This window comes from Penicillium verhagenii (assembly GCF_028828195.1).
Source record: "Penicillium verhagenii strain IBT 33310 chromosome Unknown utg000002l_segment0_segment0, whole genome shotgun sequence".
NCBI lineage: Eukaryota > Fungi > Ascomycota > Eurotiomycetes > Eurotiales > Aspergillaceae > Penicillium > Penicillium verhagenii.
The window spans coordinates 2,037,110-2,063,110 of record NW_026643166.1 but is presented as its reverse complement, the minus strand read 5'-3'; the positions used below and the strand labels follow the sequence as shown (position 1 = coordinate 2,063,110).

Sequence of the window (26,001 nt, the reverse complement as noted above, 5' to 3'; positions counted from 1 at the left end):
TCCATGGATTGCTTTTCAAGGGCGCATGTAGTTGACGTCAATAACACGCTCCCAGGGTATAGATCCTAAAGGGGAATGAATCACTAGATAGTGCTCTACAACTTTGAAGGCTTTGTCTGCACCGCTCTGCAAAACCAACTTGAACACGCAAGACGCGCGACATAAATACAGCTTCACTTCTTCCTTCACTTTCTCTCTCTCTTTCTTTTCTCCTATTCCAAACTTCTTCCTCGTCCAGAGTCCCGACATCTGGACTACGCACCTTTGTCTCCCCAGTTTCCACCTCCAGATTTCATTGCGCTTTTTCTTGTTCTCGATCCTACTGAGGTAGGATCGATAACCATCATTCGCTTTTGTGCTGTATCTCTCCGAGTACCAGGCCCAAGCCTTGCGAATTACGATCCTTTCCCTTCCTCTTCTACGTCTGTTTCTCTCCTCCGTCTGTTTCTCTCCTCCCATATCTTTCCTCTCCCCTAACCTCGTTCTCCCGGTCTTCTTCTTACTCGACTTCCCTACTCCAAAGTACAAAGGTTCGACTGTTCCTCCTCTTCCTGCATCTAAAAGCCATTCGGTCTCCTTTTTTCCCCCGCTACTAACGTGTTTCATTCTCTAGCAACGCGACAATGCCGCAGTGTGAGCCCAAGACGGGCACCAAGAGACGGGGCAAGTCGAACAAAGGACGCACTTTGGTTCGTTGGGATAGTAAGTTATCGTGCACAAATATTTTTGTTCGTTCACTGTGCTTACTGGGTTAGACGACAAGGATATATTGCTTTTGCTCACTATCCAGCAAGTCTGCAATTACGAAGGAATCAAGGTCCCATGGTACCTAGTTGCCGAGACTATGGGCGTTAAGTTCACAGAAGGTGCAATCATCCAGCACCTTTCGAAAGTCCGCCTACGTCGCATGCAGGCCGGAAAGCAGGTTCCACCCCCGCTGCGCCGCTCTGTGCCAAGTCAAGGATCCAAAGGAACCTCAGCATCAAGCATGACTGCTGGACAAGGCAAGGGCAAAAAGAGACAGCGTGAAGTGACGCCAAATGATACGCCCGACGAAGATGCCGATTACGAGAGTGATGATCCCCCGTACACTACAAAGCCCAACCGAGCCAAGCGGGCCAAGGCCAAAGCCAGAGTCTCGCTGACCAATGGAAGGGGACAGAAAGGGAAGAAGATCACTCCCAGAGAAATCTCCCCCGAGGCCGAGGAAGAAGAGTCCCGTGTGTGCATTGGAGCCGATTTCCTCAAACTGAGCGGCGAGGATGCTCAAACCGACGCAGGATCTGACAATGGGCTCAGTAGCTCCGAAACTGACGGTCGTGAGTCCGAATTCGAGGATGAGGGGTCGGAAGACGAGTATATGATGGACGAAACCCCACAACGGCCGTCAAAGGTAGTCACTCTGCCCGTTAGACAGGCCGCACTCCAAAATCTCCAAGAAACAGGCACTGCGATCCCTTCCGAGGCCATCAGTGGTGTGAATGAATTGTCCGGCCCCAATGGGACTTATTACAATGACCAGAATTTGTACCCTCAGTCTCAGACTGTGCCGACTTCTCAATTCATCGAAAGTCCTTACCTTTACCAACCCGCCCATTCTATGTCAAACTATAACACTGGCATGCCCCAAATGTTCAACACCAACGCAAGTTATGGATTCCCCGATTTGAGCTCTGACTTGTTTCCCCTCGTTTTTGGCCCCAATTCAATGATAAGCCAACCGCAAATCGAACTGAACTTCGGTGATTTTGAGAGCTACGCGGGCATGGATCCGTCCGATGGGCCACTCGGCAATCAGGTTGGGGATTACCTGGCTTTGCGAGAGAATGAGCTGAACTAGGGGAGTGGTTGAACTTTGTTTCTTTTTCTACGCTCGTTGAGTTTGCACCCATGTTTGAGAGTTTGAAGGCAGGCGTTCATGTAGTAGTTTCGGCAAAGTTTCGTTGAACGGATATTTCAGATTTAGGTGGGCCTGATTTATGGTTATCTGAGGTTGACTGACCGGCAGTATGCTCTTACTCTTTTCGACTGATTTCGATCTATCAAAAACAAAAAGGAGAAAAAAAAAACATATCCTTATCTTTCAAATGTTTTAGTGCCGGATGCATGTGGTGTTCAATTCGTGTGATGGTTTTTTGAGGGGCAAACGTTAAATAAATAAAAAAAAAGTACATTCTTATCCCCAACATTGTTCCAAGGTTCAATTTCTGGATACTACAGGTACTGACTGGTATCTAGTTCGAGTAGGTACTAAGTATCCATAGACAGCACTGCATGTGTAGACAGATCCGTATTTGAACACGACATCCGTCAACTGGTCTGAGACGTCTTCTTACCGATGTACATAACATTCGAATGTTGGTAGGGATTGTATAGTATATAGTCCAGGTTGCCGAGCGTAGCCGCCCGAGCGGGTTCGCGCCAACTTTGAATTCCCTGCAGGTTTACTTACAGAGAACATAGCTAGTATGGGATACATATTCGATAGCAGTAGGAATAGTAAAGAAGACCATCAAACCTGCTATTATACAATCGTATGAAGAGGTTTGTTGATTGCAGTAGAACATGTGTACGGGAAACGGAATGCCGTTGACCCGGGCGGCGACCGGGCCTCGGGTAGTCAGGTGACCTTCTAGCTCTTTCTGCCGCCAAGCTCTTTCTCTGGGGTTGGGGAAAGAGAAGCGCTTGGAAAATTTTCGAGACTTTGGCTTCATTTCTAGCTTCTATCCTCTCATCCTTCCTACCACCCCGTGTCCAATTCCCATCGGGCTACATTCCCACACCTCTTTAATTAACCTTATTGATTTTAATTCTGTTTCATCTTTTCTGTTTTTCCTGAGCCATGCAGCGCGCGCTCTCTTCCCGGACTGCGGTCCTGTCGGCCGCTTCCAAGCGTGCCCCTTTCTCTCGCTCTACCCTGAACCTGCAACAGCAGCGTTTCGCCCACAAGGTACGTGTCAAGTTCAATCCTTCCTCAATGATGCCACCCACTCTCTTCGGCCCCATGTCCCCTCGTAACCGGAGAATCCCTGACTGACCGCGAACAGGAGATCAAGTTTGGCGTTGACGCGCGTGCCAGCCTCCTCCGCGGTGTTGACACTCTTGCCAAGGCTGTTACCTCCACTCTTGGTCCCAAGGGTCGCAATGTCTTGATTGATACTGCCTACGGCTCTCCCAAGATCACCAAGGGTAGGTGCTTCCGCAATTGACGTTTTGAGGGTCAACAAACCCGCTGACTTTTCCTTTTTTCCGTTGTTGAACAGATGGTGTGACTGTTGCCAAGGCCATCCAGCTGCAGGACAAGTTCGAGAACCTCGGTGCCCGTCTCCTCCAGGATGTTGCTTCCAAGACTAACGAGATTGCTGGTGACGGTACCACCACCGCTACTGTCCTTGCCCGCGCTATCTTCTCCGAGACCGTGAAGAACGTTGCGGCCGGCTGCAACCCCATGGATCTGCGTCGGGGTATCCAGGCTGCTGTTGAGGCCGTTGTTAAGTACTTGCAGGAGAACAAGCGGGACATTACCACCGGTGAGGAGATTGCCCAGGTTGCCACTATCTCCGGTAACGGTGATACTCACGTTGGCAAGCTCATCTCTACTGCTATGGAGCGTGTCGGAAAGGAGGGCGTCATCACCGTCAAGGAGGGCAAGACCCTGGAGGATGAGCTCGAGGTTACTGAGGGTATGCGTTTCGACCGTGGTTACACTTCCCCTTACTTCATCACCGACCCCAAGTCCCAGAAGGTTGAGTTCGAGAAGCCTCTGATCCTGCTTTCGGAGAAGAAGATCTCCGCCGTTCAGGACATCATCCCCGCCTTGGAGGCCTCCACCACCCTGCGCCGCCCTCTGGTCATTATTGCCGAGGACATTGAGGGTGAGGCCCTTGCCGTATGCATTCTGAACAAGCTCCGCGGTCAGCTCCAGGTCGCCGCCGTCAAGGCCCCCGGCTTTGGTGACAACCGCAAGAGCATCCTTGGTGACCTTGGTGTTCTCACCAACGGTACCGTCTTCACCGATGAGCTTGACATCAAGCTCGAGAAGCTCACCCCCGAGATGCTTGGCTCCACCGGCTCCATCACTATCACCAAGGAGGACACCATCATCCTCAACGGTGAGGGCAGCAAGGACAGCATCTCTCAGCGCTGCGAGCAGATCCGTGGTGTCATGGCTGACCCCACTACCTCTGAGTACGAGAAGGAGAAGCTCCAGGAGCGTCTTGCCAAGCTCTCCGGTGGTGTTGCTGTCATCAAGGTCGGTGGTGCCTCCGAGGTTGAGGTTGGTGAGAAGAAGGATCGTGTCGTCGATGCTCTGAACGCCACGCGTGCTGCCGTTGAGCAGGGTATCCTCCCCGGTGGTGGTACCGCTCTCCTCAAGGCCTCTGCCAACGCCCTTAACAACCTCAAGCCCGCCAACTTCGATCAGCAGCTCGGTGTCAGCATCATCAAGAGCGCTATCACCCGCCCCGCCCGCACCATTGTTGAGAACGCCGGTTTGGAGGGCAGCGTCATTGTTGGTAAGCTCACCGATGAGTTCGCCAAGGACTTCAACAAGGGCTTCAACAGCGCCACCGGCGAGTACGTTGACATGATCGCCAACGGTATCGTCGACCCCCTGAAGGTTGTCCACACTGCCCTGGTTGACGCCAGTGGTGTTGCCTCCCTGCTTGGTACCACCGAGGTTGCCATTGTTGATGCTCCCGAGGAGAAGGGCCCTGCCGGTCCCCCCGGTGGCATGGGCGGCATGGGTGGTATGGGCGGTATGGGTGGTGGCATGTTCTAGATGCCTTCCCTTTTCCCCCAATAACCTTGTGCCTTCCTGACGACTTCCTTGCGCATCTTTTGCATCGCCGTACCTCCTCCCTCTACGGCCCTGGATCTTTGTAATGTTTTGGAGTTGCTTCCTATACCTGTATTTTGTGCGTCTTTTTTTTCTTATTTCTCATCTCCACTCTGCTGGGGCTCGAAAAAGGTTCCGGCGCAATCCTGTATCATATTTTCTCGCCGTTTTTACGTGGTTTTAATGCATTAAAATTGATGTGATAACGGGTTCTCTCTTTTTTTTTTTTAAAAAAAAATCAATAAATAGTAAATATCCAACATAAGTTTCAAGGTACTAAGGTTTGTACTAGTACTTGTAACTAGAGAATTTTGTTTCCCATGTAAAATACCATACAAAGGAATATCTGCTTGTGGGCAGTAGTTTTGATAGAATGCACCTGTTGATGGTACCTGTACGGGAGTACAAGCGTATTAGGCTACCATAATTGGGTAGGGAACTGTTCTCCATGGCACAGATTGTAGATCAGCTAAGAAATCGGAAGTGGACCTGGGGATCAAGAATAAGGATCGTCCCGCATTGACGGATCTACATAAACTCTAGACTTGATATTTTGAATCTTGATAATGGGGTTGTTTTTTTTTTTAACAAAAGAAAGTCGATGTTTAATACCCCTACCAAGGGGAAAGTAAAAGCACATTCCAGTGGCGGCAATGCATCCCGTGTTCCCAATACCATACCTCGGGTATTTTGGCGAGTTTTGTTTCCAATTGAAACGCCACGGTCTAGACTAAAAAAAAAAACAGGAAAAAACTTCCCCCGTGTTTGCTTTTCTCTTACTTTTCCTCTCTTTGTACCACTTCCACCCCCCCCCCCCCCCAGTTTTAGTCTAAAGTACCGAAAGAACCACTTTTCTACTTCCCCTTTGATTACAATCTAAAAGTCCCGGAGAGGGAAACAAAAATACTGCGAGACTTGGGGAAGTCGGTTATGCATACGAGCGCGCCTACTCTATTTCAGCTTTGCTGTACCTCTCATCTGCGACCAGGGGGAACTTCACCCCGGACCCCCGGATCACGGGACAACTTTACCAATAATACCACCGGATATTGCCACCCCAACTGCGACATTTGCCTGTCAGAAGAATAGTGGAGTACTTTTTACTCGATCCCACCACTTCACGGTGGTTGTCAAAATATTCTTCATCAGCAACCACGACCGTAGAAATGGGTCCTGCTGCCGACGTTGACCTCTACCAGGCTCGGGCTGCCCTGCAGCACCAGCAGAGCCCCGAGGTTTCGGTCCCACGAGAATTCATCACCCAGATTGTCGAGGAGCTCATCCAATGCCGCGAGGCTCACTCATCCATCGCGGAAATCGAGCGCGAGTGCTCGCATTTGCGAAAGGAACTACGAAAACATACCCACATCAACGAGGCCTTTCAAAAGGAACTGGGTGAGATCGGTGAGATCATCACCCAGGTTGCCCATGGAGACTTGTCGCAGCGCGCCCGCATGCACCCGCTAGAGATCTCGCCTGATATCGCCACCTTCAAACAGACTATCAATACAATGATGGACCAGTTACAAGTATTCAGCCAAGAGGTGTCCAAGGTAGCCCGCGAGGTCGGCACCGATGGAGTCCTGGGTGGACAGGCCAAGATCGAGGGCATCAAGGGCATCTGGGAGGAGCTGACCGTCAATGTCAATGCCATGGCGAACAACCTTACAACCCAGGTTCGCGATATCACAACAGTTACGACGGCGGTAGCCAAGGGTGATCTCACCCGCAAGGTGCAGGCAGATTGCAAGGGTGAGATCTTGCTATTAAAAAACATTATCAATTCCATGGTGGATCAGCTACGAGAGTTCGCATTCGAAGTTAGCCGTGTCGCTCGAGAGGTGGGATCAGACGGAACCCTTGGTGGTCAGGCGGTAGTCCATGGCGTGGAAGGCACTTGGAAGAACTTGACCGACAATGTGAATCGCATGGCCTCCAATCTAACGCAGCAGGTCCGTGAAATTGCCAAAGTCACCACCGCCGTGGCCCGTGGAGATTTGACCATGAAGGTGACGGCAGATGTCAAGGGGGAGATCTTGGACCTCAAGCTTACCATCAACTCAATGGTCGACCGTCTCAACCAATTCGCTTTCGAAGTCAGCCGAGTAGCACGCGAAGTCGGAACAGATGGCACACTCGGCGGTCAGGCACAAGTGGAGAACGTCGAAGGGCAATGGCGAAACCTTACGGACAACGTCAACACCATGGCCCAAAATCTTACTATGCAAGTCCGGCAGATTTCCAACGTGACCCAAGCCATAGCTCGTGGTGATCTGAGCACGAAAATTGAAGTTCATGCTCAAGGAGAAATATTGACATTGAAGGAAACGATCAACAGTATGGTGGATGGCCTGGGTCAATTTGCACGTGAGTTGAAAGGCGTGGCGCGAGATGTGGGCGTACGAGGGCAACTGGGTGGTCAGGCAAATGTTGATGGATCTCTTGGTATTTGGAGGTCGATCAGCGAAGACGTCAATACCATGGCAGACAACCTGACATCGCAAGTACGGGCATTTGGAGAGATCACAACGGCAGCTATGAGCGGTGATTTTACGTCACTCATTACGGTATCTGCGTCGGGTGAGATGGATGATTTGAAACAGAAGATCAACAAGATGATCTCGAGTCTACGAGATAGTATCCAGCGCAATACTGCCGCTCGAGAAGCAGCTGAACTGGCCAACCGCAGTAAATCCGAGTTCCTTGCAAATACCAGGTCTGTATCCATTACTAATCCGACTATAATGGACATGGTGGAGCTAACAGATAACCAGTCATGAAATCCGTACTCCAATGAATGGAATCATTGGACTGACCAGTCTAGCTCTCGACACCGACGATCTCCCTGCCTCCGTTCGCGAAACATTAAGCATGGTGCATAGTCTAGCATTCAGCCTCCTAACAATTATTGACGACATCCTTGACATCTCCAAGATCGAGGCAAATCACATGAAGATCGAAAAGACCGCATTTAGTCTGAGCACTACCGTCTGGAGGGTTCTCAAGGCGTTTGACGTCCAAACAGTCGAAAAGGCATTAAGCTTGATTTACTCAGTCGACGGCAGTGTGCCAGACTACCTCATTGGCGACGCCTATCGAATTCGTCAAGTCATGATGAACTTGGTTGGTAATGCTGTCAAGTTCACTGACCACGGCGAAATCCATGTTTCCATTAAGCACATCCAGGATATCACTTGTGCATCCGATGAGGCTACTTTCCAGTTCTCAGTCTCAGATTCCGGCATCGGAATCGAACAGAGCAACTTGGGGCTTATCTTCGACAAGTTCCAACAAGCGGATGGATCCATGACACGACGCTTCGGAGGCACGGGTCTGGGACTTGCCATTTCAAAGCGCCTTGTCTCTCTCATGGGCGGTGATATTTGGGTCACATCCAACCCAGGCAAAGGAAGCACATTCGGATTTACCTGCAAATTGAAAGTCAGTGAGCCTCCAATGGCACTTGCTGAGCAAATCATGCCACACAGAAGTTGTCAATTTCTGGTCGTCAGCAGTGCCAAGCAGACAGAATGCCCAGCTGTTCGTATGTTGCAAGAGCTAGGTCTCCAGGCCGTGATATTGACACAGGAACAACTCATGTCGGGTCAATGCAATGGAAAAATAAGTTCCACTTTCAGTGCTATTTTCGTGTCAACAATGGAGGATGCTGTGGAGTTGCGCACATGTGGTCACTTTTCACCGACGCCTCTTGTGTTTATGGCTCCCGAGCTATCCTTGCCAATGAAAACTGCTGGTGCATTGGGTATAACCGCTTATATCACCACACCTTGCCGTCCCATTGACCTCTGGAATGGAATTATCCTTGCCATGGGAAATCGCCAACACACTAATCAACCCGAAAATACTCGCCCTCTCTCCATCCTTCTCGCCGAAGACAACGACGTCAACGTCAAAGTAGCGGTCCGCATACTTGAAAAGGCCAAACATCATGTTACTGTGGTCGGAAATGGCCTCCAGGCCGTGAAAGAGATCAAAAGGCGACGATATGACGTCGTCCTCATGGACGTACAGATGCCTGTAATGGGCGGGTTTGAGGCAACTGCAACAATCCGACAGCATGAAAAGATGCAGAATCTCCCTAGAACACCTATTGTCGCCTTGACGGCGCATGCCATGCTTGGAGACCGTGAAAAATGCCTTGAATCTGGCATGGACGACTACGTCTCCAAGCCCTTACAACCCAATCATATGATGGAAACAATTCTCAAATACGCAGCGATGAACATCTCGTCATTGTCTGTAGAGAAGATGTGAAGCACAAAATGAATGGCCTAATTACAATTTTCTTTGCAATTTTGGCGTGACAGAAAGGCATATATTTTTTAAAGCTCCTGGTTTTTGAGAAAGAGATCTCTCAATTACCGCGAGCCAGGTTTTGCAATTATTTCCCCCCTGATGCGTTGAATTGAATTTATCGAAGGGCATATTTTTTTTTTAATTCGCAAGCTTGGGTATCTCCTTTTCTTACCCGTCTCTCGAGTCCTATGTGCGTTGAAGATACTTTTGATCACCTGGCGATCATTTCTATCAGCATAAATCTGTACTGGAGTACTGGAGTACTGGAGCCGAAGACACAAAGCCATCATGTCCTTTCTTCAAATATCAGTGCATATTGCTAGCGACAATCTGGATTGATGGGTGTAGGTCTCAATCAGCAAGATTACTATTTCCTTGATTATTTCCTAAGGAACACGAAGATTATTACTGAAAGACTTGACTCATGATCCCCCACCATCTCTGAAATTTGGATAATGGTATGCCGTATGCCATATTTCAAGTCGACTTGAATGTGTGAATAAAGCCGTTGATTCATTAGAGTCGTGCGAGGTGGCTCAAGGTAACATTTGAATCCAAGTAATGAAGCCTTGAGAATGAAAATGAAAATGAAAAACAACCTTGAAATTGTGTAAACGCGAAGAGACAATTCAACCTTCCAGATGCCTGGAAGCAAATCCAAGCTTGAGGGAAATGCGTACAGAGATGGTACATAGAAAGCAACAGTGCTTGGAAGCCCTGAAGGTTGGATGTAACAAGTAAAAAGCGCCGCGCAGATCAAGTTCCCGGCATATCTCATCATTTATACATAGTAATCTTGCTGATTGAGACCTACATCCATTTGGGAAGGGTATGTATACAGTCAGTACTTAGAGCAGAGCACAAACTTCGTACTTAAGTTAGGTATTGTACTCACTACTAGTACTCGGTACCTACTACTTTCATATCTTCCTTTTCAACTAGGTACTAACCTTGGCATCAAGGAAGTTGTATAAGATTTGAACTAAATTTTGCAGGCACCCGAGTGGTAAAAGGGGAACCTTGGAGCCATGTTCAAATGTTCAATTTTGGCTTCTAAACTGGGAGGGACTTGAAGGAATGCCCTCATCTAGGTATCACAACATGAGCAGAGCTTGCACAGAAAGATCAATTCCGAGACAAGATTGTGGGACAAGCCTGCCCGGTCAAACAGAACCAACCTGTTGTACCTCGATCTTATCCATGACCTTATTTTCTGAATCTATATTGGCAACCTTATAGTTCTTCCACTCGACTTCCAAAATCGAGTTTTTGTCCTCTTGCCTCCGCTTCCAAAAGTCTTCATCGAACTTGACTCGATGTTTCTCATAACCCAGATACTGATCAAAGAGCTTTCGTAATCTGGAGCCCTCGACAGGCACAACTGAGGGGATCGAACTCTTGACAGAACTCCAATGCAGAATGTCCTTGATGGGATTGGAAATGAAGTCAATCCATAGGCCGCTCCCGATCTTGTGGGACTTTGTCACTGCTTCTCGCAGAGTCCCGCTAAAAGCCAGCAGTAGGGCTACGGCGATGATGGCAAATGAAGCAGGTCCTAGAATATTCTATTAGAGATTGACCTGGAGTAGAGTCGTTTGGAGGGTCTTTCGTATAATACCGGCAATTGCGAACATCTCGCCCAACGGAGGATTTTGTGATACACCACTCCATTCCCGCGCATTCATACCGAAGAGAGATGTAAAGAAGGACAGTGGCAGGAAACTAGTAAGATCAGCGATTGTAAAACGCGTTGGTAAGCTGGAAGCTCTTACATCACAGTGAAAATTGTAAAGACCATTAGTGATCTCGACTGGTTTTGCGTCTCTTCTGCCTGCCAGCGCGCCATTTTGGCCTCGTCGACATTTGCCTGTTTCTGCTTCAGATCAAGTAATGTCTCAACCTGTAAGTGCCATGTCAGACAACGGAAATTTTAATTCATGTCGATTTCCACGCAACGACAGAGAGCTTACTGCTTTTTGAGCGAGGTGGCTATTCTCCTTCATCTCGCTGATTTGAGTCCGATACTCGTCAATCTTCAGTTGTGCAGAATCGAGGAACATTTTTCCGCAACCATCGTGGTCAAAGTATTTCATCGTCGCCTTTAAAACAAAATCTTGCTGATCAAGAAGCTTTATGATAGTTGAAAGTTCGTCTTCAATATCTCGGAGTTCAAGGAGAACGGATAAGTCGTCTCTGTTTTGCCGCGCTACCTGACGGTCTCGTTGATCACGCTGTGCATTTGTCATAATCTTGCCATCGGTAGTTCGATCGTGATCAGCAGGCCTGTTTGCAAAGCCTCGATTCCGAAAACGTTTGAAAGATTTGGTCACTGATTCTGTCTATAGTAGCTTCAGATTAGTACATACCCAAGACCCGCGCTCGGAACGTTACAAAGAACATACCAATATGCTAATCGATTCCTCGAAGATTCTCAGCACCTGCAGATCGCGATGAAGTGTTCGATCTAGAAGAACCGTTACGGCATGCAGCATTATCAATGCAGCAAGATCACCAGCTGTCTCAAACCGACGAGCCAAATCCCCGTTCAACTCGTTATAAATACTGCTGTGTAAATTTGACTGCTCGAACAATTTGCCCTCTGACGTAGTTGCTTCTTGATTAGGGAAAAATGTCACAATAGTCTTCTTGTCAACAATCCACAGCCATAGTTGATCAACCATCAGTACATTACCATCCATGAATTCTGTTTGTTCTGAATCCTCCGGCCCATCGCTCGCAGCATCGAGATACTCGCGAAGTTGCTCATCTAAATGAGCGGGTCTGCGAGTACGCTTCCAGAGCATTTGATCGTCATCTCGTGCCACCGTTGATCGGAGATTAGGGTACCCAAATTGGTCCAGGGTGCGTCTGAAATGGATAGGCGGCTCACAGCCCAGATATTGCCAGATCAATTGAGCCTCTAAGCTCGATTTTGCAATACGAGGGGGAATGGGACGGGAGCGGCCTTGTCGGAGTCGGTCTTCGACCACCTTGCGACGCTGGATGAGATTGCGGTATGTGTCCCAATGAAGCTAATGGGGGTTTTAGTTTAGTCTCACGATCTGCTGCGGTCCTAGACTTACATATGGAGTCTTTTAGAGATTAGTATCATGTTCTATTGGATCTTGACCCTTCGTCAGATTGAAGGGCAACTCACATAAAGAGCTAGTTGGGGATCTTCAGACGCTCCAGGCTTGATACCCTGAGAAACATCTAACTGACGCGCGTGTATGCATTGTGGTCGAACGAATCGAGCATGTGGTTCGAGATGTCGAGCACGGTTCAGATTTCGATACCAATTATCGTCGTTGATAAATTTCCTCAAGCTAGTTTTTAATTCAAAGTCAGTGAATTGAATCTTAGTAAGACTCTCAGCACAAGGGTGGGTCTTACAATTGTGGCTCCTGCCGATCTAGACAAGCGCGCCGAATGACTTGTGATACCCACCCGGGGTGAGTATAGGGAACATGAATCCACAGTAATTTCTCAGTGTCGGGCTCTGGTCGATCAAAACGAGGAACTGATCGGGGAATATCCGGGGCATCTCCAAGTTGGTTGATTCGATCTCGGGTTGACGGAGGGATGGCTAGAAGTCCAGCGCTTGGTGGCGGAGAGGTTGAGCTCCTTAAAACAAAAGGATGGATTGTCAGTTTAGATAGATCCTGTTTAAAACAACTGAGAAAGATATCTTACGATGCTGGACGAGAACCGCTCCCCTGTGAACTGGCATCGGAGGTGTTACGCTTATGCGCGCGTAACTGGTTAAGGCCCAGTACTTTTGCAATCGGAGGTTTGCATTTGCGCTCCATTGGCGGAGGCGGGCTTTCATTTGAAGGGCGATCACGGCTCAGATATTCTTCCCGCCCTTCATCAGTGATGTGAATCGTTGGTGAGAAGTGGTCTTCCGGGGGGATGGAGCTGCGACTTTGACGCATAGGGGGACGAGAAGGTCTAGTATCCGGGCTTTGCTGAGCTTCTTGCTGAGTCTCATGAGACTCAGGAAGGTCACTGTGGGACTCTGATCCCTGGGCGAGATGTGCGAAGGAATGGCGACTGTCAAAACTGCTAAGAGAGGAATCGTCGAGCCCGCGAGGTTGAATGCGCTTCAGCCGCTCTCGAAGGCATGCGCCGGGACCACGGCCGAGGTATTCTTCTAAAGACACGCGAGTTGACCACATCTTCAGCGGAGTCTCATCACTGACGCCCAAAGCCGTATCTTCAAAGAACCCATTAATCTGAACCATTACTGATTGTTCAACATTCAATGGAATATCTTCATGTCCCGAGAGCTCCACGGCTACATTTACTGCATCGGCTAATTCGATTAAGAAGGCGTCTCGGAATGATTCTTGGCCCTGGAAGCTCGCTGTCCCAACATGGTCTGTGGCCATAGGGGTCTCTGTTTCATGTTCAATGTCCAGCAAGCCGGATCGAATAGAGGTTATGGGGGCATGGAACTCCACAGTATTTCCAAGCTCAATATCCGATATAGTCAGAGTTGAGTCGATAGTCTCTAGAAATGACCAAACTCTCATATCCGCCGACAGGGCTTTGAACTGATTAGAAAGATGCCATAATGTCTCTTGTCGAGGACGAAATTGGTCTCTAAGAGATGCGGGAATATCCTGCTCCAAATAAAGCAGGCGACGAATGCTCGGCATATACTCTTCCGCGAACAAATAGCTTGAACCCTGGTGAGGGGTTGCAAAGAAAGCGATGCCATAGCAGCTGGTTAGGATAGCCTGGCTCGGCTCGGCCCGCGAAGCCAGAGCCAAACATGCCTTCGCCACGAGGCCTCCTGTGCTATGGCAGAGGAAGAATAGTGGCCGGCGGCTACTGTGGTGTCTTCGCTCGTCGAGGAGGAGATTCAACAAGCGTTGACCTAGACCGTCGATCTTGTCATGCTCATGCAGCTGCCCATGACTGTACAACAAGATCCGTGCTCTCGGCAACCGATTAATCAGCTCGGTCCGGAGCCAGGGTGTATTTGAACCTGGAGTAGTCCATATTTTCTGATGATGTGCTCCAATAGGCGGAACGGCGACGATGCTGAAAACGCGTTAAAGAAGGACTCCGCGTATAAGCGGGGAAGAGGCCCACATACTCCACGTTAGTTTTGGACAAGGCTTGGATATGCTCAAACCATGGGGGGCGCCCCGGACCCGATGCCGATGGTGGCATAGTAATTTATACTCATTAGATCGTAGTATTCCGATAAAGAAAATGTTTTCAAAGAGAGGAGAATACCAGGATGGGGGCCACTTAAATCAGGGGTCATTTTTTCAGCCTCCAAAAGATCAGATGAACACGCCCGGCTCGCATGCTACTAGTAGTTCTTCTTAGTTCGCCCTACGTCGGCTGTGCCCGCCGATCTCTGAGTCAAAGCACCCGGGCTAAATCCACGCAATACGAGAAATGATCAGGATGATTCCAAAGTGAGATTATTTTCGAACACGTTATGTACATAGTACTAGTAGTAAGAGGGGCATTTTTTGATCCCAGATAAACACTCCAGATATGCTTTCAAAAAAGAAAAAGAAAACCGATGCATACTCTATCATTCGGCTGATGCGGTATCAAGAAAACGCCAGAAAGAACAAGAGAGTAGGGATGGGGCAACCGAGGGACGATCGCATGCATTAATGGTACAGAGGAGAGGAGGATTAAGAGGTTTCGTGGCGGCGCTCATTGACTTCTCGTGCCATGCGCTTCCCTAATTCATAGGTAGAGATCATGATTGCGCAGGCTGGCGCGACCTTAAGGCAGCGCGCCGACCAGCCACGGAAGAGTCCAGCCATGCCTTCCTCGCGGAAAATATGAAGGAGGAATTTCGGGAGAGAGAGTTGCTCTGGAACGATTTGTTTGGGTACCAGGGTGGATCGTGGGGCGACAGGGCCGTGGTCGTCCATATGTCTGTAGACTTGTTGCCGCGTCTTGCCGACGTCGAAGGGCGTTGTGACTAATGCCGCGACGGATCCCGAAGTGGCACCGGCAATAAAGCTATCAAAGAAAGCAGTAGCACTGGTGGGAGCGTCGAGATCAGCGCCAGAAATGTTCGGTGCCTGCTGACGCGCATTCTCCAAATTAAGCTTGACTTTCTCATATCCCCACCAATAGAGTCCAGAAAAGGGCACGTCGCGCCACATCGTCAGTGACAGTCCACGCCAAAGAGAGGCATAACCTTTGTTCTTGGTCATCTTGTGCAGGTCTTGCAGAGTGGCTCTGAAGTGACCAGCACCTGTGCCTGGGATTGCCTGAAGACGGGTACGGAACATCTCAACAGGGCTGGTGGCGGCAGCAGCTGTTGTTCTCGCGATCGCACCCCCGATAAATGGCGCATAAACATCCGGAACGTATTTTCTGACGGGACTCTTATCATCGGTTCGCAGCCAGTCGTAACCGGCGAAATAAATGATGTTGGCAGGAATGCCCATCATCAACGTCGCGCTGAGACCTCGCCATAATGTAGACACGCCTTCATTGCGAGCAATTTTCCGTAACCCATCCAAGGTCGATGTGAAGGTTCGCCTCTGTGTTTCTTCGACAGCACAGTCCAATGCAGGATGTGCTTGGTTTCCAATTGTACTGGCCTGGGGCCCTAACATGCACATCTGCGCATTGTCTCCAACCCAAAACACTTCACGGCAACAAGAGGTGATTCCGATATTCGCAGGGAGGTTCTTTAAAGATTGAGTGGTATGTGTAGTGTATTGTGCAGCGCTCGTGAACTGTGATTGTGATTGTAGACGGACACGTACGACGTCGAGAGGAGTGACTGCGACAAGTATTAGTTCTGGCTTGCATTCCGAGGACCCTGCCGTTCATGATCTCCAACTTACCAAGAAGCCCGGTCAAGATATTCCCGGCTGAGGCAGATATCATTCGCTGTCCGATAGAAATGTCGTGATTCGGAGGAGTGGCGATAGGGGCAGGGATATCGCCCGGCCCTGTTGAAGTTGACATCGGAGTCTCATCAAAATGGGACGCCCATGACGCCCCCGGGGAAGAGTCGATCTCGTTAACGAATTCGCTACCAGGAGCACCTGCAGGAGTGTGAGTAGCGCTAAAATCCAGCTCGGTCGGCATTCAATCGATAGGCACCGCCTTGTGATGATTTGGCGACACTAAATGTTTGCGACACGAGTGAGTTGGAGGTGTAGAGGAACGATGCGTCAAGTTCCAGAAGATTTTCGGGGTTTTGCGGGAGGTGGCGAGCGGAGATAAGCTTCCCGGCCTTCTCTTTCTCTCTTCTACTGTTCACCGAATCTTGAGCTTTCACTGCGGAGATCAACCGGATTTTTTGTCTGTGATCAATGGCGTTCACTTCGGTTATTGTTTAAGTTTCGTTTCTTTTCTCTTGCATTCCCATCTTTCTACCCCCAGTGGACCCCTCAGGTGGGCTTATCAATCGCGACCGATCTCCGACACCCGATACCGGGACCCCCTCCCGCCATGGCAGACAACCCGGAGCTCGAATCGTTTCGTCGCAAGTGGCGCGAGGAAGTTGCTGGTCGATCTCAACCTAGAGCTACCCCTCCATCTGTGGCTCCGGACCCGCAGCTGCCTAGATTTCCACCACCAAGGCACCATGAAGCCTCTCACCGCAAGGACCTTGAAGAAGAGGGGCCCCCGCCGGCATCTTTTGATCCCGAAGAATTGGCCCAACAGGTGGGACAGCTGAGCGTTGAACCAGAGGAGGAGCATGAGGAAGATGGATTTACTAGAAAAGATCATCATGAACCCCGCTCAGCCCTAGAGCATTTTGAGCGGGCTGTTGAGAAAGAAGCCGCGGGCAACCTGGGTGATAGCTTGCAGCATTACCGCAAAGCTTACCGAGTGAGTAACAATCTTTCATTTTGGTCATTTGCTACACATGGTTATAAGTTCTGACTTTTATACAGCTAGATGACAGCGTGGACAAGTCCTACCGGAACAAACACTATGCTCACGTGTGGAAAAAGCCTCCGCAGCCTATCCCTAGCTCAGAGGCACATGAAGCAGAGGCCGTACCTACAACAACTACGGCCCCCGCCGAGATTAAGACAATCCCCACGAAAGACTTGATTGCGTCCTTCGCTCAAGTCCCCATTGCACAAGCGGAACCTCTCGTGGAAAACACCCCTCCTCCACCTTGTCCCATTGCCGCCATGCCTTCCGAAGTGATCAGTGATATTCTGCGTTATGTTGCATTACAAGACCCGGCCACTTTTGGCCGTGTGGCTCTGGTTTGCAAACGAATGGCATGGCATTTTGCCAATGAACAAGTGGTTTGGAAAGATGTTTGCCAGAGCCCGCAGTTTGGATTCGCTGGAATGCATTACGCCTTTGCCTGCGATATCCATGGACATCCGATCTACACCCTTGATGGCTATCGGTACACACCATTCCCAGAAGGAGTTCCCTTGGAGATCCCCAAACCTCTTTCTTCATGGAGTCAAGTGTTCCAATCTCACCCACGAATTCGATTCTCCGGAATCTATATCAGCACAGTCAACTACACCCGGCCTGGTGCCCAATCAACATACCAGACTGTGTCCTGGAACAGTCCAATTCACATAGTGACCTATTACCGTTACCTTCGGTTCTATCCCGACGGATCCGTCATTTCCCTGCTCACAACTACAGAGCCTGTCGACGTGGTGCCACATATTAGCAAGGAAAATATGATGACCGCCCGGGCTACCTCACATAAACAACATCAGCGACAGCTTGCGGATCAAGGTCAATCCCTGTCTGGGGCATCCGAACATGTGCCAGCCCTTGCAATGAATACTCTGAGATACGCCCACCGTGGGCGCTGGTGTCTCACTCCACCAGTAGCTACGGAAAAGTCACCTGAAGAGCAGATCACGGAGTCAGGTTCAATTGGGCCCGAAGAATCCTCAGACCCGAGAGATATTATTGTGGAGACGGAAGGCGTTGACCCAAAATACGTCTATACTATGCACTTGACCTTACGGTCTTCATCTGCATCTAAATCTCATGTGAACCCGTCCAAGAATACAAAGCTGGCCTGGCGCGGCTTTTGGAGCCACAACAAGCTCACTGATGATTGGGGAGAATTTGGTCTCAGAAATGATCGAGCCTTTGTTTTCCGTCGCGTGAGAGGCTGGGGCATATAGTGAACATTTAAAGTGATGATTTATGATCCGAAAAGAAAAAACATTGCAGTATAGAAAAACATACATATTGATTCAAAGATAAATGGAGTTGATGGAATTTGGGGGGATCGTATCTACATTCTTCAAATGTTATGTACGACATCCAGATGTCCACACATACGCATGCATACCTAGTAGTACATGCTTAACATTGAACATTGAAACATCGAACATTGACATCATTAAATGAAATGTGTAAATCCGTATCCCGGAATAAACATTAAACATTACACACCGTTGGTTTGGGACACAGATTCAAGTCTAAGTAATATTCTAGCACTGAGTACAGCTGACCTTTGAAGCCCTGGAGACTCATTGATCGATCAAGTATGGAATTATAGACATCCAGACTGGAGGTAGAAGTATCCGTTTCCTTGAGAACTTTGAGCACATGAATAACAAGAAGCTTCTCGATTGCTTTTTGAAGTCTGACATTTGAAGCCCCTTGCCCCGATATAAAAAAGCAAAAACATGACGTTCTTGTTCCTCTCAAACCTTGCAACAGACGAATTTGAGAGCGGCATCTGTCGATTCGTCAAACCCGATACTCTCATTAAATAAGGCTGTTTTATCTTCGTGATCATATCCAGTAACTTGATGTGTCGTCGGGGTACGATGGCGCCGATTGAGGTAAATAATAATGAATTGAGGTATAAACACAACCAGGCCCATAACAATCTCCCCTATGAGAATCCACCTGGCGTGGCAAGTCCATGTAAATGGAGGACAGACATCGCATGTATTAGAATCCATGGCGGGATTCAATTGTGAAGCCGGATATTGATGTTAGTCACCAAGAGGGACTCAAAGAGTTGGGTATTGACCTTGTAGAATTCGCGAAGATTTGATTGGATGAAAGCGTGCAGCTGATTCTCGAAACAGGTTGAACTAAAGGGATAGGTGGATGCAAGAGTGAAAAGTTGAATATGGTTAGAGATCTGAGGCATTGGGTAATGCATTATAGTACCTATGACGAATTAGTGATGAAAAGGATGACTTGAGAGTAATGGCCAAGGTTCGAAGTTTCGAAGTTTCGCCCGGGGCCTATCTCAAGCTTAGACACCCAGAACTAGAAAGTTCACATCTGTCAGCTTTGTGCTGATAAAAGAGTGATCGTAACATACTACATTCATAGAAATGGTATTCGTTTTGCATGAAGTTGAGAAAACCCACCTGAACATTGTGACTGCCCAACTCGAAGCGTGATCTTGATGTCATTATTGATGGTATCAAGGGCAATCCCAAGAGGCTGTTAAAGGCTCAAATGCACTTATATCACAGGACGGCCAACCAAGGGGTAAAATTAGTCTTTTGGCTTCTAACGCGTTACAAGGTTGGGACGGGATATAGTGTGCTACTACTTAGTATGTACAAAAAGGTTTAAATAAAAGACAAGATTAGCTACGCTCCGAGTTCCTCCAATTAAGTAGTGTTTCTTCGTCATCGTCCACAATCACCACCATCCAAACTCCTACCTGGCCATTACTGGCGTGCAAAGGGGTACAATGCACCCAACGGTTGCGACCCTCAGTGTTAAATCGCGTGACCCATTTGATTCGTGCTGTGACGCTGCGACCGTGCATCATTGCCTCCACAAGCTCATCTTTGACAGCGGCAGAACTGCCAATACGAGACAAGAATGAGGATTGAAGCATGCCAGGGATTTGAAGAGACGGAGAAGTGAAGAGGACCCGAAGAGACGGATATGGCCGAACAAGGAGATACTATGACGACTATAAGTTTCTGAAGGCAACGGATGTGTAGGAGCGATTACTTACGTTCTCATATACGCCAGAAAGAGCCCCACGTTGTAATGGCGACTTCATATCCCGGAGGCGGATAGCTTCAGTCTCGCTATCGATAGAACCGCCGCGTTGAAGCCATGTTCGATGGCTCTTCATGGTAAGCCGGTTAGAAGAGGGTTGGAAAAGGTCGCCACCGTGCTCTTGAACAGCGGTCAGTTCACGAGGACTGAAAAGTTCGCATAGCTCTTGGAATTCGCCTTTGTGTGTGGGTTCAGGCATCTCTGCCACGCTTTCCTCGTCGGGATCCCTATATCGGGATTGTAGTTCAATAAGAGACTCCATTTGGGCGCCGTCTAGCGCAAGTCCAGATACGTCAATCTGCGCGCCAATGAAGTACTTTACGCGGCCTTGGCTGTCGCATAGAGGGGAGCATTGGAGAAGGTTCATAAACGGAGACCCATCACGACGACTAAGCGATATTAGCATATTATCCGACTCAGATTGTTGGGGTAGACATACTAGTTTAAGAATAGCTCAGAGTGATGTCGGCACTCTTTGATGGCTTCTCTGATCCGCCGAACACTGTTTGGGTTTGTCTTTGGGCCCTGTAAGAACCGACAGTTGCGCCCGAGAACATAGTCCATGCCGTATTGCGTTGTCCTGTGGAATTCTGCTTTCTGTTAGATAAAAGTTCTCAGAGCTTCAATCAAAATAAGCACACGTACCTTCGGAAGCAAAGATGATGGGATTGTCAGGCCGCGTCGGATCCGTTAAGCAAAAGACTTCCGCTAATGCGTTGGACGTTTCTCGAAACTTCATCGGCAATGTGCCACGTACTCGCTCCTCAACAATTTTGCTAGTGATTGTGATACACCTGGAGGTGATGAATGCGGGAAGTTCCTCGGCCGTTAAAGCGCGCAGTCCATCTTCGACTCTTTGTTCAAGGGGTTTGTTCGCGGTGATTCCCACGGCCTCGTTACTCAGTTGGATGTTTTGAATGGCAGCAGGCGGAACATCGATAGATAGGCGCACTAAAGCATTGGCGAACTCAATGGCCTTGAGCGCTTTAACGGCATTAAGATAGTAGGTGAGAGTTGAGATTGAACGTGGCCGTTCTTCCAAAAGAAAGTCGCGGAACCGAGATAGGTAGCGCGGGTTATTGAGGATATGTAACATATGCTCGGTGCCAAACATAACATCTGAGACTCGCTCTAGCTTATGAAGTGGCGCTTCGTCCCCTTCAAAAGGCGCGATCAAATCATATGAAACGCCGTTTTCTTCAATGACGGGGTGAAACTCTTCCGCGTCTTCGTAGGGGTTGACCTGTTGAAGCAGAGGGAGGTCGGTTGTTATACCCATACCCATACCCATGGTGAGTTCGTTTGTTGTCACCGTTCGTCGCATATTCTTGATCGATGTTCTCGGAGTGGGGAATACTGTTTCTTCTTCAATGGCATCGAGATTGAGACCACGGTTGGGCGGCTGGGGGAAATCTTCCAGGATATGATCATTTCTGGTATTTGAATTAGCAGTGAACGGAATCAGACTGTCCAAAGTCAATCACTCACCGCGAACTTCGTCCTGATTCGGAGACCCATTCGTGATATTCGTCCGGTAATGTCTCCGTGAATGATCGCAGAGACTCGGCGTGAGGACTAGCCAACCCAACATGAAAATCTTTAGTCGCCATGATTATAATGGCAAAAAAGAAAAGAATAGAAGTTTTCTTCGTCTTCTTCTTCTTCTGGAAGATATGCGACTCCGGAAACTGGGGAACCTACCTTTACTTTAATATTTTAATCCAAATGTACCAACCGGTTGTGCGTCTTGATGCATCAATTGATCGACTGTTAACAGCTCAAATTCTACCACAGCGCAGAAGAACCATGCAACAAAAGTAGTTGACGTGGAAGGCAAGACAACAATTACGAGCGTAAGTGGTAGGTCACAATTGCAGAAATTGGCGATCGATCGATGCGCGGAGGCTGATCCCCACACGATCGGATTTCGATTTAGAGCAATGATGCAATTGTGCAGGAGTTGCTTCCGCTCAAGGCCTTTGTTGACCTAGAGCATTCGATGATCAGCGGCAGTTTCCGAGTCTATCGAATTTTACGTTCCGCGGCAAGACTTTTGACGTAGCGCCTTGTTCGTGGTGATTGGCTTGCATGGATTTCGATAGATCGAACGGTTCAACATGTGGTTCACGGTTACATTATGGCCCATTGACCATATATTCGTGGGGGCTGAATGAAAAGGAGATGCATGGCTTGCAGCTATTGGTCTGAAGGTCGGTTGGACAGCTCGGGGCCTGTTTAAGCATTTCCGCGGTGTGAATCTATCCATTTGTACATGACCCGGGACCGTTCACCCCTACATACGCTTCGTCCCCTGGAGATCTGACTTGACAAAAGTACGGGGTCTGAGCAAAGTCGCAAATGGATTCCGGGGCCTGGATTATCAATTAGACAGAGTTTGACCCAAACACCCGGGACTAACAGGGCAATACGTCGAGAAGATCGACAACTAATAAACAAATTGTTGTCAATGATGTCCAGGTTGTGGAGTTGTGGAAAAGAGTTGCGGACATTATTGCCGAAGGCAGGTTTGCCTAATCTTGCCTGAATCAGCCTGCTATTGCCTGATTGCTAGATAAGATAAGGCAATGTTATCTTATCGATAAGAGAAAATTTTCGGGATCGGATTAGCATCAGCTGTGTCATTTTATTCCATGTTGACCCCCCCCCCCATTCACAATGCCCGAAAAGATCCACACTCACTTTGGCGGCGAAGAGGAGTCTGCTCCTCAGCAGATCTCATTGACTGCGCAATCTCCAGTCCCCGAGGAAACTGGCCGCAAGAAGAAGCGCGCCAACAAACGAAAACGCGACGAGCCCGCCGAACCTTTACCGCCTCGCGATCATGAGCCTATTCAACCCAAGAAGCCCTCACCAGCGACTGCGACTGCGGAAGAGTCTAAGTCGGAACCTAAAATAGAAGAAATCTCCCAAACTTCATCGAAGAAGACCGCGCCCAAAAGGAAATACAAGGACAACCCCAAACCTCTCACCGATAACAAGACCAACTTCACATCCCTCCGGGAAAAAGCCAACGTCCTCTACGAACTCCGGAAGAAACTCCCAATCTTTGCACATGCAGACGAGATCAGATCAAAGCTTCGAGACCAAGATGTGATGCTCCTGGTTGGTGAGACTGGTAGCGGAAAAAGTACCCAGATCCCCCAGTTTCTGGTGAACGAATTCTGGTGCCGACCCACCCCAGCCAAAGTGCCGCAGAAGGATGGCTCCGTGAAGTCCATGACTGTGGGTGGCTGTATCGCGATCACACAACCCCGTCGAGTGGCCGCCATTTCCTTGGCTCGTCGCGTGGCAGAGGAAATGGGAACACCGCTTGGATCATCGTCACCGGCTAGTAAAGTTGGTTACTCAGTGCGATTCGACACATCCACTTCGCCAAGTACCCGGGTCAAGTTCTTGACTGAGGGAATGCTCTTGCAAGAAATGTTGCACGACCCGTGGCTTACTCGGTACAGCGCAATCGTGGTTGATGAAGTACACGAACGAGGTGTCAATGTCGATTTGACCACGGGTTTCTTGCGTAATTTGGTGTCTGGCAAGCGAGAAGGCCGCGGCGGAGTTCCTTTGAAAGTGGTGGTCATGAGTGCTACAGCGGATATGGAGAGTCTACTTGGCTTCTTCCAAGAGGGATTTAAACCTCAGCCCCAACTTGAGAACGGCGAAGCAGATGGCAAAATGGAAGAGCAAAAAGAGGAAGAGAGTTCCAAGCAAATTTCAGTCTGCCACATCAAGGGTCGGCAATTCCCCGTGAAAACCATATACGCCCCAGCACCCGTTCATGATTACGTTGATGCAGCTCTTAAAGTCATTTTTCAAATTCATTACAAGGAACCAATCCCTGGTGATATTCTAGTGTTCTTGACAGGTCAAGAGACTGTCGAAGCTCTGGAGAAGTTGATCAATGAATATGCCACCGGAATGGATCCTTCTTTACCGCGGATACAAGTCCTTCCACTTTTTGCAGCCCTCCCCCAAGCTGCCCAACAACGAGTCTTTGTTCCCGCACCACCTCGTACGCGCAAGGTGATCCTGGCTACTAATATTGCCGAAACCTCCGTGACTGTATCTGGAGTGCGATATGTGGTGGATTGCGGCAAAGCGAAGGTCAAGCAATTCCGCACCCGGCTCGGTTTAGACTCTTTGCTAGTGAAGCCTATCTCCAAGTCGGCCGCTATTCAACGAAAGGGTCGTGCTGGTCGTGAAGCACCTGGTCAATGTTATCGCCTATACACCGAAAGCGACTACCTGACTCTTGATGAAACAAATACCCCCGAGATCCTCCGATGTGATTTGAGTCAGGCACTCCTCAACATGAAGGCCCGCGGTGTTGATGATATTGCTCGATTCCCCTTCTTGACGCGACCTCCACGTGAGGCGCTGGAGAAGGCTTTGCTCCAATTGTTGGGTATTGATGCGCTCAATGAGACTGGTGGTATCAGCGAGGTTGGCTTGAAGATTGCTAAGCTGCCGCTTACACCGACCCTTGGACGAGTTTTGTTGTCGGCGTCGGAAAGCGGGACTGAATGTTTGCTTGATGCGATTGACATCATCGCCTGTCTCAGTGTAGAGAACATCTTCTTGAATACCAGCTCGGAAGAAAAGAAGGAAGCAGCCGAGATCGCCCGTCGGGATCTTTACCGACGCGAAGGAGATCATCTGACAATGCTTTCAACGGTTCGGGCCTACGCGGGTGAAAATGTTGACCGAAAGGCATGGGCCGACCGGCACCTGGTGTCGCATCGGGCGATGCAGTCCGTCATGGTACGTTTCTATGGCGAATACACGGGATGCCGTCGCAGAATAAGCTAACAAGTAAACTAGGACGTTCGGAAACAACTACGCACGCAATGTCGCCAAGCAAAACTCTTGCCTCGTGATGACCGACTAGATCAACATTACGATCCGTCCCCGGTGCTTATCTTACAGAGCTTCCTGCGTGGCTTTGCGAACAACACCGCTCGCCTTGTTCCTGATGGAAGCTATCGCACGGTGGTTGGCAACCAAACAGTTGCAATCCACCCGTCAAGTGTCTTGTTCGGCAAAAAGGTGGAGGCCATCATGTACAATGAATTTGTGTTCACGAACCGGAGTTACGCGCGGGGTGTGAGCGCGGTACAGATGGACTGGGTTGGTGAGGCCCTTGCTGGCCAATAAAACCTAAAGATGCCCTTTTTTTTGTTTCCCTTGGTTGGAACGTCATGCCATACTCTGTCTTGTATATACCCCCTCAAATGAGCGATTAGACTAGATGCATATTGAGAGTTCTTAGGGAAGATGCACCCGAGATTCCCATTCAGATGGAAGCGGGCGATCAGCCCGTATCCTTGCATTTATCCTGTTGGTCAGACCGTAAATCGACGGGTATTTGTCGATCATTTTCGCCACTCCACGTCAGGCATTTTACCTTGTTTGTTTCCTTAGCTTGATTTCCTGTATTGCGCTACTGTGGTCTTGTAAAAGTTAAGTCGGTCAGGGGGGTTGTACGGAAGAACTCGTCTGTTCTGCTGGGGAAATCACACGCGAGCAGTCACATCGCGCTAAGGACAACATACGTCTCGCCTGCGCCAGCCCCAGCCCAACGTGTTCTGCTTATTTCATATTCCCCCGATATCTCGCCATTCAAGAGATGATCCAAGATTCCACTCTCTTTTTTCCTTGTTTCCCAGCCCTCTCTCTCGTTTTTTTCCTTTACGGGGTACAGTAAAACTATATAGAGTGGTCCGATACCGCTATTTGGATCATCCGGGCTCCACCGCCTTATCGCTCGATTTCGTTATCAACGCATCATCGTCACCCTCCAACTTCACGCTTTGTCCGAATTTCTTTTATGTCTGGATTCTCGT

The 26,001-nt window shown here is 49.0% G+C and overlaps 8 protein-coding genes across 8 annotated transcripts; 5 read left to right on the top strand and 3 right to left on the bottom strand.

Moving 5' to 3' along the window:
* Positions 1–623: 623 nt before the first annotated feature.
* On the top strand, positions 624–1,840 carry N7466_000750 (uncharacterized protein; the record flags this gene model as incomplete). The annotated part of the gene is made up of 2 exons (XM_057160148.1): positions 624–702; positions 756–1,840. 2 exons carry the CDS (start codon positions 624–626, stop codon positions 1,838–1,840), a joined length of 1,164 nt encoding a protein of 387 aa, XP_057026396.1.
* A 1,002-nt stretch (positions 1,841–2,842) lies between these two features.
* Positions 2,843–4,780, top strand: hsp60 (chaperone ATPase HSP60; the record flags this gene model as incomplete). Its single annotated transcript, XM_057160147.1, has 3 exons — positions 2,843–2,950; positions 3,048–3,189; positions 3,264–4,780. The coding sequence occupies 3 exons, from the start codon at positions 2,843–2,845 to the stop codon at positions 4,778–4,780; spliced, it is 1,767 nt and encodes a 588-aa protein (XP_057026395.1).
* A 1,223-nt stretch (positions 4,781–6,003) lies between these two features.
* N7466_000748 (CheY-like superfamily) lies at positions 6,004–9,112 on the top strand (the record flags this gene model as incomplete). Its single annotated transcript, XM_057160146.1, has 2 exons — positions 6,004–7,553; positions 7,612–9,112. The coding sequence occupies 2 exons, from the start codon at positions 6,004–6,006 to the stop codon at positions 9,110–9,112; spliced, it is 3,051 nt and encodes a 1,016-aa protein (XP_057026394.1).
* A 1,205-nt stretch (positions 9,113–10,317) lies between these two features.
* N7466_000747 (uncharacterized protein) lies at positions 10,318–14,335 on the bottom strand (the record flags this gene model as incomplete). The annotated part of the gene is made up of 10 exons (XM_057160145.1): positions 10,318–10,709; positions 10,773–10,876; positions 10,927–11,054; positions 11,125–11,493; positions 11,557–12,186; positions 12,238–12,246; positions 12,312–12,480; positions 12,548–12,778; positions 12,848–14,203; positions 14,259–14,335. 10 exons carry the CDS (start codon positions 14,333–14,335, stop codon positions 10,318–10,320), a joined length of 3,465 nt encoding a protein of 1,154 aa, XP_057026393.1.
* A 482-nt stretch (positions 14,336–14,817) lies between these two features.
* N7466_000746 (putative mitochondrial carrier protein) lies at positions 14,818–16,240 on the bottom strand (the record flags this gene model as incomplete). The annotated part of the gene is made up of 2 exons (XM_057160144.1): positions 14,818–15,929; positions 15,994–16,240. The coding sequence occupies 2 exons, from the start codon at positions 16,238–16,240 to the stop codon at positions 14,818–14,820; spliced, it is 1,359 nt and encodes a 452-aa protein (XP_057026392.1).
* A 366-nt stretch (positions 16,241–16,606) lies between these two features.
* On the top strand, positions 16,607–18,276 carry N7466_000745 (putative F-box protein (Pof7); the record flags this gene model as incomplete). Its single annotated transcript, XM_057160143.1, has 2 exons — positions 16,607–16,990; positions 17,056–18,276. The coding sequence occupies 2 exons, from the start codon at positions 16,607–16,609 to the stop codon at positions 18,274–18,276; spliced, it is 1,605 nt and encodes a 534-aa protein (XP_057026391.1).
* A 1,436-nt stretch (positions 18,277–19,712) lies between these two features.
* Positions 19,713–21,750, bottom strand: N7466_000744 (PAS-associated C-terminal; the record flags this gene model as incomplete). The annotated part of the gene is made up of 5 exons (XM_057160142.1): positions 19,713–20,039; positions 20,094–20,529; positions 20,580–20,730; positions 20,786–21,573; positions 21,629–21,750. 5 exons carry the CDS (start codon positions 21,748–21,750, stop codon positions 19,713–19,715), a joined length of 1,824 nt encoding a protein of 607 aa, XP_057026390.1.
* Positions 21,751–22,816: 1,066 nt separating this feature from the next.
* On the top strand, positions 22,817–25,312 carry N7466_000743 (putative ATP-dependent RNA helicase (Hrh1); the record flags this gene model as incomplete). Its single annotated transcript, XM_057160141.1, has 2 exons — positions 22,817–24,919; positions 24,980–25,312. The coding sequence occupies 2 exons, from the start codon at positions 22,817–22,819 to the stop codon at positions 25,310–25,312; spliced, it is 2,436 nt and encodes an 811-aa protein (XP_057026389.1).
* Positions 25,313–26,001: the final 689 nt, after the last annotated feature.